At 48.5% G+C, this 16,852-nt stretch overlaps 2 protein-coding genes across 7 annotated transcripts in view; one reads left to right on the top strand and one right to left on the bottom strand.

Moving 5' to 3' along the window:
• sema4f (sema domain, immunoglobulin domain (Ig), transmembrane domain (TM) and short cytoplasmic domain, (semaphorin) 4F) overlaps positions 1-6,398 on the top strand; it is a 47,093-nt gene extending 40,695 nt beyond the window's left edge. For both annotated transcript variants that reach the window (XM_072718588.1, XM_023838147.2), the window contains exons 5-14: positions 355-466; positions 755-874; positions 1,074-1,225; positions 1,368-1,549; positions 1,824-1,965; positions 2,335-2,545; positions 2,735-2,844; positions 3,020-3,177; positions 3,308-3,363; positions 3,787-6,398. In XM_072718588.1, the coding sequence (XP_072574689.1) occupies positions 355-466; positions 755-874; positions 1,074-1,225; positions 1,368-1,549; positions 1,824-1,965; positions 2,335-2,545; positions 2,735-2,844; positions 3,020-3,177; positions 3,308-3,363; positions 3,787-4,484 (1,941 nt within the window). In that variant the 3' untranslated portion in view covers positions 4,485-6,398. The remainder of the gene's footprint in view (positions 1-354; positions 467-754; positions 875-1,073; positions 1,226-1,367; positions 1,550-1,823; positions 1,966-2,334; positions 2,546-2,734; positions 2,845-3,019; positions 3,178-3,307; positions 3,364-3,786) is intronic.
• Positions 6,129-16,826, bottom strand: ccdc166 (coiled-coil domain containing 166). Of its 5 annotated transcripts, XM_023838173.2 has the most exons (9): positions 16,686-16,765; positions 16,332-16,458; positions 12,042-12,172; positions 11,775-11,828; positions 11,458-11,512; positions 11,042-11,186; positions 10,441-10,520; positions 10,082-10,261; positions 6,129-7,431 (listed from the first exon to the last, which is right to left on the bottom strand). In XM_023838173.2, the coding sequence occupies exons 3-9, from the start codon at positions 12,140-12,142 to the stop codon at positions 7,204-7,206; spliced, it is 843 nt and encodes a 280-aa protein (XP_023693941.2). In that variant the 5' UTR covers positions 12,143-12,172; positions 16,332-16,458; positions 16,686-16,765; the 3' UTR covers positions 6,129-7,203. The 5 variants fall into 5 exon arrangements, with proteins under 5 accessions (XP_023693941.2, XP_023693937.2, XP_023693939.2 ...); XM_023838169.2 differs by lacking the exon at positions 16,332-16,458 and having other exon boundaries at positions 16,686-16,826; XM_023838171.2 differs by lacking the exon at positions 16,332-16,458 and having other exon boundaries at positions 11,458-11,509; positions 16,686-16,826.
• Positions 16,827-16,852: the final 26 nt, after the last annotated feature.

The raw sequence follows: 16,852 nt of genomic DNA, 5'->3' as shown, positions 1-16,852 counted from the left end.
ACAGAGCGAGAGACGTGATTGGTCCGCAGAGACGCGCTCGTGATCACAGCTGCGCTGAGGTAGCAGTCAGACGCTGATGGATGAAAGCGGCGAGCGAGCGATAAGGCTGACAGGCACTCGTACACTTTGGCAGTCTCTCCGAGGGACGTATGTGGTGCCACGTGGACGATGTGGGCTACAAGCACATGGAGAACACACACTCCGTCAGATACGATCCAGGGTTGGGGTGTCGCGGTTCGCACAGCGAGGCCGGGAAGAGAGAAGCAGAAAGAAGTGCTCTATGAGGCAGCGGGCTCTGTCCAGCCGTCCGTCCATCTGTCTGACTCAGTCTGTCTGTCTGTCTCACTGCTACAGGACGTCAAGAGCTTCTCCCTGAAAAGGACGCCCAATGGGGAGGTGGAGATGGAGACGGGGAAAGGGAAATGTCCATTTGAGCCCAGCCAGCACTATGCGGCAGTCATGGCAGGCAAGCACGCATCAGGCACACTGCATTGCACACCGGCACACTGCATTGCACACCGGCACACTGCATTGCACACAGGCACACTGCATTGCACACCGGCACACTGCATTGCACACCGGCACACTGCATTGCACACCGGCACACTGCATTGCACACCGGCACACATGACACGCCATGTGCACAAATGAACACGCTTACATACTGTATATTCAGACATGCAGCCCAAATATGGAGACGGATACACACAGGCACTCGCTCGCTCTCTCACACACATGCTTCACCTCCCTGCAGATGGAGTCCTGTACACAGCCGCCACCAGCAATTTCCTGGGCACGCTCTTTGACATCTCCCGGGCAACGGGCAATGAAGGGGAGCGTATCCGCACCGAGCAGTCAATCAACTGGCTCAACGGTGAGTTGGGCAGCGGGCCGGGCCTGCGGGACGTGCACTGCCCAGGCATTATGGGAAATCATCCCATACTATTTGGGGCACCTGTCATGGTCTGGCTTTTATACTTAAGAATGGTGCAGGCATTTCTGTGAGAAGTAAAACAACACGCAGGCTGTGATTTTTCACTCAACACTGTGTGTGTGCGTGTGTTTTCCCACAGACCCGGAGTTTGTGAGTTCTGCGTTCATCAAGGAAGATCCAAACAATCCTATAGGGGAAGATGACAAGATCTACTTCTTCTTCACAGAGGTCGCTAGGGAGTATGACCTCTACACCAAGGTCAAAGTCTCCAGAGTAGCTCGTGTCTGCAAGGTGTGTCCTCTCTTCAGTCTGTCTGTGCTAATGTAGTTGCTGTTGGACACTCACCTCGGCTCGCCTGAATCGTGTTTCATACCCTCTTCAATTTTTGCCTCCTCCTTCCTCCATGTCTCTCCCCGCCACTCCACCTGCCCAGGGAGATGTTGGGGGCATGAAGACCCTCCAGAAGCGATGGACAACCTTTCTAAAGGCCCAGCTGGTGTGTGAGGACCGCATCAGCGGCCAACGTTATAACATCCTGACAGACGTCTACACCACAGATGTCCGGGAGGGAGACCCTAGCAGCACCCATTTCTACGGCATCTTCACCTCACAGTGGTTAGTGGAAAATCCACATGGTCCCTAAGCCCCGCAGATACCCAGAGGTCCAGTGTCAGCAGGGCCTTGGCCTTCACCCAGCTATGCTCTGGTCTTCATCCCAGCAGCCACCTCGCCACCTTGAATGCCATGCGTGCTATTTACGATCTGTCTGATCTACGAGCGGTTCCATTTCCCGTGGTATTTATGCCCGAGTAGACGCATCAGGCAATGGGGTTGAGGGTGAATCGAGCGAAACGGCTGACCTTTGACCCCCTTTTCTCACTTTCCCCAGGGAGAGGGAGCCCTTATCTGCTGTGTGCGCCTACAGCTTGGAGGATATCAAGAAGGTGATGGCCGGGCCCTTCAAAGAGCTGAAGAAGAACTGCGAGAACTGGAACAACCCAGAGCCCATTCCCAGCCCTAGACCAGGACAGGTACACTACAGATCTGATAGCCTTAGCGAACCACCAGTACGGTGGTGACACGCCATGCCATATCACAGTCGACCCCAACCATTGTGGAAGTCGAATCCAGCCACCACCAAAACCAGGTGGACTGCTGTAAGAATGAAGGCTGATGGGGAGTTGAGTGTGGAGTGGATTGTGTGAAGTGGGAGAAGCATAGAATTAAGGCTGCTTTAAGTGGGAGGAGGGTTTGAGTTTTGATTGGTTGGAGTGGATGTATTGTGGGCTGTATGTAGATTTTTGAGTGGGAGTAGGATTAGAGTTTTGATTGATCTGAGTGGGAGCATTGTGGAGTTCTGGCTTTTTAAACCTGCTTATCTTGGTGCCTGTGATGGTCAGTGCATCACCAAGGCCCTTAAGGGAGAAGGCTTCGAATCCTCGCTCAAGCTTCCAGACAAGGTGCTGACCTATGTGCGTGACCACCCCCTGATGGAGAACAGTGTGATGGCGGCGCCCCTGCTTGTTAGGCGGGGAGTAACCTACACCAAGATCGCTGTCAGCCACGCCAGCGACAGTCAGGGTGGTGATGTGGTCCTGCACCTGGGCACAGGTAAGAGGGTGGAGCGGGGGGTGTGGAGGAATGGAGAAAGGAAGAGGAAGTGTGTGGGAGATGGAGCTGAGAGGTGTGATAAAGGAGAGGGTGATAAACGGAGTGAAAGGAGCATTAATCCCGTTCAGCCTACCCGCTGTGTTCGGTGGTTGGCCGTGTCCGCATTTACCGGTCCGTGTCGTCCCTCAGACCGCGGGCAGCTGCACAGGGTGCTGGTGGAGGGACAGAACACCAGCATCCTGCTGGAGAGCCCCATATTCCCTTTCCAGGAGCCTGTTAACAACATCCTCTTATACAAGGTACGCAGAACTGCCTCTGGGCTTCCGAATCCCACAGAAACGGACGTGGCCTTGAGCTTAAAGGCTTTGCTGAGGAGCCAGTACACATTGATTTTCTTTTCGAAGCCAAGAATTAATGCAAGAGGCATCCTGATCCAGTTGGAACTAACCTGTTCTCTCCCTCCCACGATCTCAGGGCCGGGCCCTGGTTGGGTCGCCCCAATCCCTGATGAGCCTCCCAGTAGATGGCTGTGAGCAGTACAGCAGCTGCGAGACGTGCGCTCTGGTTCGAAGGCTGGGCTGCATGTGGAGGACCAAGGCAGGAGCACCAGCCTGTGTCAAGGCACTGGGAGGGTATGTGTCGTCGTCCCCACCGCCACACCGTGTCACTTCCCGCGTCTGTTGTGATTATGGCTTTGCAGGTCTGACCACACTTGTGGGTTAACTATCACTGAATATGGGTCCGTTTCCCAAACTCTGCTAGGATCCCGCAGGGAGCTGAGCCCGAAGACCCGCTGGGGCGGTGCGGCGTCGGAGAGGGTAGGTCCTGTTCACGATCGGCCTGCCTATGAAGTCCTCGGTCAACACCAGCCGCACCGAAACTTAATCAGATCCTCTGTGGCCCGTGAGGACCAGGCCTGACCTCCATGATTTCAAATGTCACTCAAGGTTCATCTGAAAAGCTGTTAAGCAGCTAGAAAGGAGGTCAAAGCATGCAGACCATAAACATCCAAAACGAAGCAGCCATGAACCATGAAAGTCAGTGTCTCTTATTAATGTAACATTTAATGACTTCCTCTAACCTTCAACCTTTAAATGTTAAAGTAAATAGGCCTGTTATAAATTAGGACTGCCCCATTTTCCTCTCCTTAATTATGGGCATCTTTAACAGCTTTTTTCATGGGACCACTAGGGCTGTTAAGTACTGGCATAAATAATGGGATCTCCGACTCGCCCCCACAGCACGCTGCCATCCCACAGTGAAGGATTTCCGCGTGATGACCGGGATGCACGTCGTCCTGTCCTGTGAGCAGCTCTCGCCTCGGTCTTGCTACTGGGTCCACCCAGATGGCCGCCACACATGGCAGCGCCACCTGGAGGTGATGGTCAGTAGCGACAGCGTGGGCATCTACACCTGCTTCTGCGAGGAAGGCGGCCGAGAGCAGCCTCCCTGCCGCAAAGCTGAGTACCAGCTGGCCATGGATGCCCCCTGCATGGGTGTGGTCGAGGCCCTGACGGGCACGCGCCACGTGGTGGCCGGTTACCCCGTGTGTTTCTTCGCTGGGGCCTTCTTGGGCTGTCTGCTCTACATTATGTGTGTGGGCCACAGGACCACCCACATGCCTGAAAAGAATGGGCGGGACTTCCTGCAGTCCTCAGACACGCCCCTGTCCCCCAGCAGTGCCAGCCTGCTGTCCGAGGGCGTGCCCCTCACGGAGAAGCGGAATGGGACGCTCAATGGACACAGCGTCTACGGCAACAGCGGCGGCCACAAGCTACCGGAGTCGGCGGTCAACCGGGCCGTGGAGGTAGACGGCAAGGAGCCAGAGGAGACGGCGGAGCAGCTGGAGGAGGAGATGACGTCGGGGATGGACGAGTTTGGAGAGCTCAAGAACCCCAAGGCTGCCCCGTTGGCTCCATTTGAGGAGAGCTCCATTTGACAAGGAGCTGCTTGTGTGTCTCAGCTCTGTGGCACATGGATTAATCACATGGGTCAGCTAATAGACCCGGGAGTGCCTCTTAACATGTAGAATAACACACATACTCAGCTGTCTGCCTGTCAAGAGGGTACAGGAGGGTGTGGGCTGGGTCTGGCGCTATAGTGGGGGTCTTCTTTTGACCCCCTCAGGCCACCGCCCGTGCAGAGCCAGTGGGGTGGTGCGACAGCCCTCCGCATCCTGTTTTCTAATAAATCCTTCAGGGTGGCTTGAGGCCTGTCACCTCACCTGGGTCAGACCAAAGACACATCGTAGATCACGCCTTGAAGTGTAACTCTGCCTCCAAGCCACTCCTTGAGGCCCGGGACCAAAGAGGGCGGAGGGCCGGGTGGCTGAGGGACCAAGGGGGTGTTGTTAGCCGCTGAATCAGGACTTGCTCTGCAATTAGGAGATGAATGTAGCCTTTTTCTCATCGGGACACAGGTGCGCTGACTCTGGGTTTCTATTCAGATGGGATTAACTCTTCAGATCACTGACTGAGTTGCCCACTGTTGCCAGGCACTTGAGAAACATGGGTCTGCTCTGATGTGTCTCTGGTCCCACGCACTCAACAGTCACCAGGAGCTCCATGGCAACAGCAAGAGCAGGTCCCCCTGTGGTTTTGGGAAATGCCAGCAAGGGGATGGTGCCTGCAGGACGTTGAATGACCGAAGCACCTTCAAAACGAGCCAACAGCCCAGACAGGTCACCTGTTCTGCTCACAGCATGAAAGGGTTTGGTCTGGTTCTGTGGGGAAAGCCCTGAATATAATTACCTTAAATGTAGACTTTTAATGTTTTTTTTTTTTAATTCTTTAAAATTTCCTTAAAAGTAAATGACTTGATCTTGAGTGTGGGGATGGAAACGCTAAAAGCACAGCCATTGCTGGGGGTCTGGAGCTCGTGTCTGAGGTACCCCTCCACCCTGACTCGGAATTCATGTCCGAAGTTCTTGCGTAATAAAAACAGAGGAAGGGGAAAAGCGCAGTTCTGCTGAGGATGGTAACTGGTGTTGCCTTGATTCCATGGTGGCACCAAAAGGCAAGGGAAGCAAGGGTTGATGATCTCCGGACCCTTTCTGGTGAGGGTGGGTTAGCTGTACTAACACTAGTCTGTTTAAATAAGAAACCATACGACGAGAGACGCTCTCCTATGAACTCTATTTATGTGTCTTTCCGAGTCGTGTAACAGTGAACTCGGTGGACGACTCTAGTGCACTTGTCTCTTGAATGTGCTGAGCTGGATGTAGATGCATGTCACTGCCATTAGTCTCGGCTTATAGGAATACTATTGGCCCCCCTTGTGTCTGTTTAGGCAGGGCGGGGGTGTGGGTACAGAGCCGCCCTTCTCTCTCTCCGGCACAGTGGTAGCACCGACTCACCGGTACGCAGTTAAATGACTCAGCTGGCCATTATGTGAAGCACACGCAGGCTTAGAAGCTAGATGCTCAACGGTCCCCTCTCGGTCCAACCTGATTTCCCATCATACCCTACAAACGTGCACACTTGGTAGGTGTGCATTCCTCATGCATGCCGGTGCCATCATGACATTCTTTGCATCTTTGCTTTAGGTGATGTCAGACAGGGCTTTCTGAAAGACTATCGTGCAATTCTTTTTATATTATCTTTATTTATTATTGCTGACAGAGGTGCAGGATGTCAGATTATCAGGAGCTCGTGGACAACAGGTCTTCAGTAGAATCTTGTGCGTACTGAGCCTGGACACTGGACAAGGTCCTCTCTGCACCTCAGGACCTGGAACCTTGGTTATTTTACAGAGGGGACCATTTTAAAGCATTTGTTAAATTATTCTGACATGTACAAAGAAATGCTTATTTTTGAAAATAATGTTTCCATTGAGAATAAATACGTCAAATTTCCCCAGTCGTTACCTTCTCCTTTCATGTCATTTGTACGAATGAAAGTTTAAAGTTAATTTACATCAGTTTTATTTTTATAATTTATATAATAAAATGTAAATATGTAAAAATACTGTGTATATGTGGATGACTGTGTGAATGCTGTTTTCATCCTTGTTCTAAAGACTAATAAACTACCTCTTACTGATATCTGGTGTATGTTGCCCTGCCCTCTGCTGGGCTGAAGTGTGTACTACAGATACATATATATTTAAAGACAGAACCTTGCCTGTATTATATTTTTGGCTGTTTTCTTTAAAGCAAACTTTTCATCCATTTCTCCCCAGTTTGGATCAGGCAGCGGTCTTATTTTCAGGCGCATCTCCTCCCAGACGCAGAATGCACACAGACCAGAGTGTTTGTGTGCCATCAGACACCCGCCCGTTTTCACTCCGTGGGTTGTGTGAAGTAATATAACACGCTTGGAAGAGGCTGCCATCTCCACCCACAGACCTGTATGTGTCCGGACTGCAGAGCGATGAGGGCTAGAGGGACCCAGCTGTGTCACCCGCATTATATGGGACCATTATGAATTCACTGGGTCCTCACTGTACAGTGAACCTGGCTTTGACCTGCTAAAAAGCCTCTCCATATAGCTTTCATTGATGTTTTATTAGACTGCTTTGAGGACAGGTGCAGGGGGCGGCGTGGGTGACTGTATCTGAATGCGTACTTGTCAGCGCGTACTGCCAGCCTGTTTGCACTGTGTGAGAGTCTGTCTGCAGGCCTGTCCTCTAAGCCTCTGTGCCTTTTTCCCTGAGCGGCATTATTGACCTGGTGGCACATCGCTGCCCTCTTCTGGCCGTGCCCTCTGCCTGCGCACCACCTGCGCATACTCTTTCTCCAGCAGGAGCTGCTGCCTGCGTGCCTGCAGTTGATCCCGGCGGGAGCGCAGTGCGTGTGTCCTCTGAATCAACTGCTGCAGCTCCCCCTGCAGGCTCTGGTTTTCTTGGGATACCTGCTGCATTTGGGCCATCATGGATCGAACTGCCTCCTGGGGGGGGGGGGGGTCAAATGTTAGGGATGGAGGGTCAGTGTGTCGGCACCTCACACAACAGCAGAAATGTGAAGGAGACGCTGGTCTGTTTCCATGTAAGTATGCGCCACTACGTCAGTGAACCATCAGTGGGATGGGCTGCTATGTCAGCAGGACGGCTCAGTTCATCAGTGGGCCGTCAGCAGGACGCAGCACCTTACCAGTGCGCAGTGGTGGGCAGGGTTCTGCTAACCACTAATTAGCGGATTGTTTACACTAACTTTGAAAACTGTTAGCAGACCAGTTAGCATCTACTAAATTTAGTTCCGTTAACTGTAAATCTGTTAACATTTTTTGCAGGTAAAATGAATACAATTTAACAGTTAAAAATGTTTGTAAACCCTAAAATCATACATATTTGTTCCTGTCTGGCATGAGCATGTCTGGCATGCTGTTTGCCGACTACTAGTAAACACAAGATGTGCTTGGTTGATAATTTAAGGTAGTCTGGGCTAATGTAAGTGACTGAAGATGAAGTCCATTTAAACTGGGGTACCCTGAACCAAGTGGAGAACATGGGGCCTGTATCACAAAGCTGAATCTCTTGATTAGCCGGATAACTTGTTGGATGTAAGGTACCCTAGTTTAAATTATCTGGCCGCGCAGGAAATCCTGCATTGTGATACCTGCCCCCGGTTGTATTTTCCAAGTTCCGATTGACAGAGCTATTCGTCAATAAAGAGCTGAAACCTTCCTAGTAAATGGCGCCATATTTGTAGTCCCTACAGGGCTGCACTGAGGGCAAAATGTCAGCATGGGCCAGTTGTCAAATAGGGCTTCTCCAATAAAACGTTTATATCTCACAAACGGAATATAGGAAGTAATTTTCAATGCAGATTTATTCCGGAGACACTACAGAATCCAACAATACCCAATTGGCTAAATATCCCACATTAATCATTGTAGTCTGACAGATGGGACATTAGTGTTAAACAGGTTAAATTTGAGGTATCTATGCATGTTTTTCAGAGTCGGTTTCGACCTGATTTCCCATCATGCCCTACAAACATGTGCACACTTGGTAGGTGTGCATTCCTACCACTGAGCCCACCAGCGTGTGGCTCAGTGGGCTAAGCCTGTGTGCTTATAATCACAAGGTCGCCAGTTCAAACCCAGCCTCAGCATGTCTGCAGCTCCTTGAGCAAGGCCCTTAACCCGCAGCTCCCTGGGTGCCCCAACAGGTGGCTGCCCTTTGTGGACAGCTTGCTCTACAAAGAGCAAGTTGATGGAGGCGTAAAAAGAATTTCCCCATGAGGGACAATAAAGGTTAAATTATTATTATAAATTATTCCTCATGCATGCCAGTGCCATCATGACATTCTTTGCATCTTTGCTTTGGGTGATGTCAGACAGGGTTTGATTGGTTCGGTTTGGTATATGTGGGGCAGAGTGGTGGCTCTGAGGCTAGGGATCTGCATTTAGATCTGTGTTTAGTGTCACCAAACTTTGGAGATAGCGGTTTAGCAGTTATCGAAGCTAAATTTTTTGGTTAGACATGTTGCTATGTCAGGGGGCAGTCAGTAGCATGCATCACAACATCAGGGGGCCATCAGTGGGACGAGTCACCTTGTCAGTTGGCCATCAGTGGGACGTATCTCTCCGTCAGTGGGCCGTCAGTGGGACGTGTCGCTACGTCGGGGGGCCGTCAGTGGGACGTGTCGCTACGTCGGGGGGCCGTCAGTGGGACGTGTCGCTACGTCGGGGGGCCGTCAGTGGGACGTGTCTCTCCGTCGGTGGGCCGTCAGTGGGACGTGTCGCTACGTCGGGGGGCCGTCAGTGGGACGTGTCGCTACGTCGGGGGGCCGTCAGTGGGACGTGTCTCTCCGTCGGTGGGCCGTCAGTGGGACGTGTCTACGTCGGGGGGCCGTCAGTGGGACGTGTCGCTACGTCGGGGGGCCGTCAGTGGGACGTGTCGCTACGTCGGGGGGCCGTCAGTGGGACGTGTCGCTACGTCGGGGGGCCGTCAGTGGGATGTGTCTCTCCGTCGGAGGGCCATCAGTGGGACGTGTCGCTACGTCGGGGGGCCGTCAGTGGGACGTGTGGCTACGTCGGGGGGCCGTCATTGGGACGTATGGCTACGTCGGGGGGCCGTCAGTGGGACGTGTCGCTACGTAGGGGGGCCGTCAGTGGGACGTGTCGCTACGTCGGGGGGCCGTCATTGGGACGTGTCGCTACGTCGGGGGGCCGTCAGTGGGACGTGTCGCTACGTCGGGGGCCGTCAGTGGGACGTGTCGCTACGTCGGGGGGCCGTCAGTGGGACGTGTCGCTCCGTTAATGGGCCGTCAGTTTAACACACCTCTGTGTCAGTTGGCCTTCAGTGGGACGCCTCACTACATCAGTTGGTTGACATTTTGCTACGTCAGTGGGCAGTCAGTAGGATGCATCGCTATGTGAGTGAGCCGTCAGTGGGCCATCAATGGCATTCGTTGGTACGTGAGTGGGAAGCATTGCTACGTCAGTAGGCCGTCCCTATATCAGTGGCCCATTACAGATTCCCCTGGGTTTGATCCCACTGCAGGCATGCGAGTGCCAGTATGACAGCGTCAGGTAGGTGTGACTGATTGTGCCATGTGAGGAGAGCTCCGCCCACACGTGAAGCTGTACCCACCCTATTGGCAGCGCGGGTGAAGACCTCCACCGCCTGCCTGGCCTGCTTCTCATATTCTGCCTTCTTATTGCGGCAGTCGGCCATCTGGACACGCACCTCCACGGCGTGGCTGCCGTACATGGCCTCCAGCTGTCCCTGTAGCTCCGAAATGCGGCCAAGCTGTTGTTGCTGATGCTGGTTCTGATAGATGCAGCGGGGCTCAGTGGTATGTCATATTTGGGCATTTTGTGACACCAAACCAATTCTACATCTATATAATTGAAGTTTCAGTCTCCAAAGTCTTTCTGTGTCTAGCAGTTGCATATTAGAGTCGGTACCAATTCCGGCTCTGTGGACCTTGCGTGCGGCATTTCCTCTACCTTAAACTCACTGAGCTCTGCAATCTCAGCTTTCAGGTGACATATTTCAGACTCCTTCTCCAGGATTCTCCTCTTTAACTCTGAAACATTCACAGAGCTAAGTGAGGAGCACCAATCACAGTCAAAAAAGGAATATAGGACTTAGGTGACCTTTTTTCATATTCTAAATTGAGCTCAAATGATCTAGATCAGTATTTCTCAACTGGTGGGTGTCACCAGAAGCACAGAGTGTGAGATTAACCCCCCCATTCGACAACGGTTTTGGGTTTATGACTTAATGACCAAGGATCTTGAGGATATACCAGCTGAGAATCACTGAGCTGGATAAATTATATTTTCAAGACTATGCCACAAATAACTAGCAAGCTTACAGAATATGAACCAAACGTGTGTTAAGGCCTGGAGGGTGTTCCACAAAGCAGGATTTCTTAGTTAGCTTGGCTAACTTAAGTCATGATTGTCCAATAGGAATGCTCCTTACCTAATCTCATATTGGATAATCATGACTTTTAGCTTAAGTTAGCTAACTGTGAAATAGTGCTTCATGGAACACCCCCCAGCCTGCCACGTGACTCTGAGCAAAGCGCTCTCGCAGCCGCACCGTTGACCTTCTCTGTGTGCTTCTGCAGCTCCGCCTCCCTCTGCTTCCTCAGCCTCTCCACCTCCTGCCGGTTCTGCTCCTTTAGGGCCTCGATGGCACTTTGAAGTATCTCTGTCTTTCTGGACACGAAGCTCACATACTCTTGCTGTGGGTCAGTGTGTGGGCAATGAGACCTGCTCCGCAAAGATGTTCCTTTTACATTAGCTGCTAAGTTGACGCTTTTCGCTAAAGTGACAATTTTTAAAAATACATATTCTGCCTGCCAGTTCATGCTCCTAATATTGTACCTCAAGGGTACATCAGGAGGTCTCTTTGCAGGGTCTAAACCTTGCATGTCATACAACCACCTCATAACCCTCTACCCAACACAACACTGAGGCAGATGAAAATAACCCCAGTAATTGCCCGTGACTCACACTCTCCGTGGTCGTTTGTTCAGTCTCTTTTTTCAGCCACTCGTTCTCACGTCTGCTGTTTTACAGGGATGTTAAGGCTTCTGTGGAGATTAATAGGAATAAAGTACCACAAGTTACTGCTCTGTCAGCTAATGCTAATGCAGAGCGGGGTGGTAAACAGCACCTTGGGTTTGAAGCTGACCATCTGGATTCCATTCAGTAAAATTTATGCTTTAATCTACAAGAACCAAGTGATGGTGCTGTGCGCCTATCTCTGTGGTGTGTGTGTCTGTGTGTGTGTCTGTGTGTGTGTGTGTGTGCCTGTTTGTAAAGGATACAGCATCTCTGCTCTCCTCTTCAGCTGGTTCCACGTGTCAGTCAGCGTATCATAGCTGTGGATCACAAAGCCCTCTGAAGTCATTCAGCTCTCACGTGGTGATGAACGCAGCTCAGTCTCCACATGTGTGAACTTAATGGACGAGACATACAGTAGGGGGAGCAGCTGCCCCCCATAGATCTGCCCCTGTAGCACGGTTCATAGATCAGAAAGCGTTTCCCAGGGTAACATGCTTATGGTGCCGAGTGAAGGTAAGTCCAGGACGTACTGTCGCTGCTGGAAGCCGTCCTGATCCGATCCAGCCTGCAGCGCCCCTCCTGCAGAACCTGCCCCGGTGGGAAGGTCCCCGGCCGCCTGTCCTTTACTCATTGCTGAGATCCTCGCTGGGAGTCGGTGACCCTGTGGGGAGTGTGTGTCCAGAGAGGGCCACTGAAAGTCCTGGGGTGGCACCGTCCCAGAAGCCATAACTGAATTTCAAGAATTCTATTATGCTGTCGTAGTATATCAATATGAGACATGTGACAATAAGAGAATTATGGGATTGCATACTGATATACGTTGGTTTCTTCTTTCATGGTTATACATTTTCACTTTGTAGTCACTTATTTTTTGGGGGGTATCAGCGATTGTATCAGGGTGCCATTGTATGGAAGAAGCAGCAGCCAGTCACATTCTCACTGACAAGACAAAACCCTGACTGCAAGCTGACCCATCCACGGTATCCAAATAAATGGACACAGTGCATCTGCATCTGCTACAATACAGTACAATACAGCTAATTTCTCATTCTTTGTGTGCGCATCTGTGAATAAATAAATAAATTTTATATATATATATATATATATATATATATATATATAAAATTTATTTATTGATTTGCAAACTGCAGCCTGGTTTATCTCTGTTCCTCATTAATGGAATCCTGCACTTCATACTTGCACTTAATGTTTCCCATTCCTTTTGACGGCCATTTGATTCCACCCTAAGATTCATGAGAAACTGCCGGATAAGTTAACAGTTATCTCTGGCATTACAAAGTTGCTTCCTCCCTCTACCTGGCTGGTTTCTGGTCATTCCCAGTCTCCTGCTTCACCTTACTCTTGTGTACTGCTGTCTTAGACATTCTGAACCTGGAAGCATCCTGCTGCTCAGTGTAGCCTTCTGCCAGCTGAACCAGGATTAAACCAGGATTTAAAAATGCAGATTTGTTTAAAAATATAGTGTCTCTCAATTTTTTCCAGAGCTGTATATTTAAATATTTATCTATTTATTTTCCTTATTTTATTCACTTTCTAACGCTCTACAGGACTTTGGAAAGACTTTGGTTGATATTAGATATGCTATAAGTAAACTTGACCTTGACCCATTGGCTTAAAATTACCTTAAATTATGTGAGTCTTTTCTTTAATAGTTTCCTCCATGAATAAAGTCAAATGAATATCCCTCCATCTTCCCACCTCCTTTTTCGGTTCAGGGTCACGGTTCAATTTAAAGCTACAGGCCTGGAGCCTGTTACCGGGCGCTCAGGATGGGATGCCAGTCCATCATGGCATCAAATTAATATTTAGGAATAAAATGACATGCTGAACCATCACTTTGTCAAGTGGAAAATTAACACAATAGACCAGACCAAACCTAAGCAAGAGTAAAATACAGTATCACATTGGGAATGACGGTCAAAGCATTAAAGACTGTAGATTTAGATGGTTCATAACTAGAGAACCTGGTCATTATATTAGCTTGAAACAAAACCAGCTGCACTGTATACATTGATGTTATTTTTTGCAAAAAGACACTTTCAGTTGCACCATTACTAATGCATGATGGACAGATCAAAAGCGAGAGCTGCATCAAAACATTCACAGGTTAGTAACTAAGCTCAGAGGCACAGATATTCCAGAAGACTGTGCCTCTGTGATCAGTTACTGTACATTAACCGTATATATTATGGTACATCAGTTTGGCATAGCAGTTGTAATCAGGGATTGACGACTTGTATGTACACTTGGCATTTGACTGTGACAATGTTTTGATTGAGGAAAAAAATATTTAAGATACAGTTTTAAACACCATGTTTGTGGTAAAAATTGCATTTTGAAGAAAATCAGCATTTGTCATGGTGTTGACCTCTGGTTGTGAAACATGAAACAATTGCATTGTTCTATACACAACATGTGCAAACAGAACTATAATGTAATCCATCCATTTTCCAAACCGCTTATGCTTTTTGGGTTGCGGGGGTCCAGAGCCGATGGCACGAGGTGGGGAACACCCCAAGATTGGGGGCCAGCCCATCACAGTGCACACTCAAACACCATTCACTCACACACTAGAGGTGGGCGATAAATCGATTTCATCGATTAATTCGAATTTACAGTTCAGGACGATGTGTTTTTATGAAAATCGATTTTATTACTTTATTATTATTATTTTACACGCGAGCGCCAAAAGCAGAACTAATGCGACGCACCGTTCTTCACGGGTAAACTAGCGCGGCGCACACAAACACGGTAGCCGATTCACAAACATCATAGCAATGGTTCGGTTTTGCGCCGTCGGACACAGACCAAACAAGTCCTCGTTGCAAAGTCTGTTTAGAAACTGTTGCAACCAAAGGAAGCAGCACGACAAATTTATTCCTGCACCTAAAGCAGAGACACACAGCGGAGTGGGAGAAATGCAGCTCCCAGCGAAATGAATACCCGTAGCACCAGCACAACATCCAAAGTTAAGCAAGCAACCGTCCCTGACACGTTTTCGAACTGTGTGCCATATGATAAGAATGGGGCACGGTGGAAGGCGATAACAAACGCTGTCGCGATGTATATTAGAAATGACTGAAAAACATGCTGTGAAGTTGAAGATTTATTAGGCTGTGACTCTACTAACCTATCAGAAGCTTCTTAAGCTCAGAATGGAATCGTCTGGAGTTTTCTTATTAATTAAAGACACAATAAACTTAGTGTATATATACTCCTAAATTTGATGAAAGTGATAAAAAATAGACATCTCTCTCTCTCTCTCTGTGTTTATTCTGACATTTAACTAATTCAAAAGATATTTCAATATTTATTTATATAAAACAAAAAAGTTTACTCTAAATTGATGTTTAACAGTAAAAAAAATGTTTTTATGTTTTTTCCTTAAAGTGTATGCAAATATTTGGTTTCAACTGTGAATATACTGCTGTGTATTGAAATTCCTCTTTTTTTGCATAGAAATATATTGAACAACATACAAAGCATAATATATAAAATAACATTTACCTGAGTTTTTTCTGTGAAAAAAGCCCCTTATGTCCATTGTTGTGTACACCAGTACATAACTGAAACCGATTTAGAGTGCTTTATTTAGCCGTGGAGGGTAACAACTGAAAATATGAAATAAACACACATGTAACCTAAGACTCTCTAAAAAAACAGCATTGTTGTTCGGCTTTTCATTTCGCCATTTCTTGATTCACTCGAAGAGCAAGTAACGTAATATGGGTCAAGTGATCAGTTTGATATCAATCTTTTGTCAGCGTCATATTTACATTAGCTATTTGTACAGTACGAATGATTTGCTTTGGTACCTGGTCAAACTTAAGCTCTCCTCTGTCTGCCTGTCTGCACTTCTCCTACAGCAAATTCGCAGGCAGCAGCTTCTCCCCCCTCGCTCACATGCGTAAGTGCTGTGCTCAGTCGCCTAGTGCCTGAGCTCGGATCATACCAAAATTATGGGGAATTTACGACTGTGCGCTATGTGCTTCGAATATTGTGTGTAGTTTTTGTTTTATACAGTTGTCAGTCAGGCATCTAACTATGAAATAAATTACACTCCAAAAGACCCTGGGCTTCTGAAACAACAACCCGGGCTTAAGCCCAGTAAGCCACCCCCCCGCTCCGCCAATGCTCTAAAGTAAAAAAATAAAATAAAGTTAAAACTTGTTTTGAACCATTTATTTGTCATCTGTAGTTTGATTTTGAGTAGGGGAGGGGAAAATCGATTAAAATCGAAAATCGGATTTATTATGAAAAAAATCAGAGATTTTATTTTTAGGCCATATCGCCCAGCTCTATCACACACCATTCACACCTATGGGCAATATAGTAACTCCAATTAGCCCCAGCATGTCTTTGGACTATGGGGGGAAACTGGAGTACCCAGAGAAAACCCCACGACGACATGGGGAGTCCACACACATGTAACCCAGGCGGAGACTCGAACCCGGGTCTCAGAGGTGTGAGGCAACAGTGCTAACCACTGTATTAAATATACTATATAATAAAATATTCATTGTTTTGCATTTGGCATTTAATCATAATGAATTATGTACAAAGCCCGAGATTATGCAGCTCAGTCAGCTAAATAAGCAGCATCATCACGACCTCTCACCATTACCAAGAACACAGTTGGACGGTGGCTACTTTTTCAAACAAATAACCAAGCTTGAAAACAAGAAACTACGCCTTGCATTGCAGAAAGACAAGGCATCCAACAAGCATCGTTTATTGACCTAATGTAATGTAATTCTATGGTCTCTGCTAACGAGTACTGGTTTTCTAATGCGACTTACCCCCTTTCCGTGTCGGATCTTCTCTGGCTTGTGTTGCCATGACAACCCAACAACAATATTCTACTGGGAGGCCATTATTTCCATTACATCCCTGGCAGACATGACCGGTATGATCTAACCAGGGATCCTGCAAGGAGCATTAAAGCGAGCATCAAAATAAACGACACAGACCATGACAATAATTCTGAGAATAAAGATTCGACCAAGCCCTTTACCACAGTGTGTATGTCATCAATGTATTCCGACCTTTGGAACCGTCGGCAGATTGTGCATTAAAATGTGTAACAGATAATGCTTCTGTATTCCCTACTGAATAACAGTAAAAATCGAGAGGATCAAACGCACATTTCTTACCTTCGCCATGATTAATCACTGAGCTGCAATTCTGACTGCCACCGCCAGGGGCTGCAGAGACCCGAGGCAATCGTGCAGGTCCCGAGCGGCTGAGAGAGGTGGGCTTGCCCCGAAGCGATCGCTCGGTGTTGTATGTACTGCTTCTGCGTTTTCCCTAATAGTAATTT

The sequence above is a fragment of the Paramormyrops kingsleyae genome, chromosome 12, assembly GCF_048594095.1.
Source record: "Paramormyrops kingsleyae isolate MSU_618 chromosome 12, PKINGS_0.4, whole genome shotgun sequence".
In the NCBI taxonomy this organism is placed as follows: domain Eukaryota; kingdom Metazoa; phylum Chordata; class Actinopteri; order Osteoglossiformes; family Mormyridae; genus Paramormyrops; species Paramormyrops kingsleyae.
Note: the sequence above shows the minus strand (reverse complement) of the source record. Positions and strands in the feature narration are given on the sequence as shown.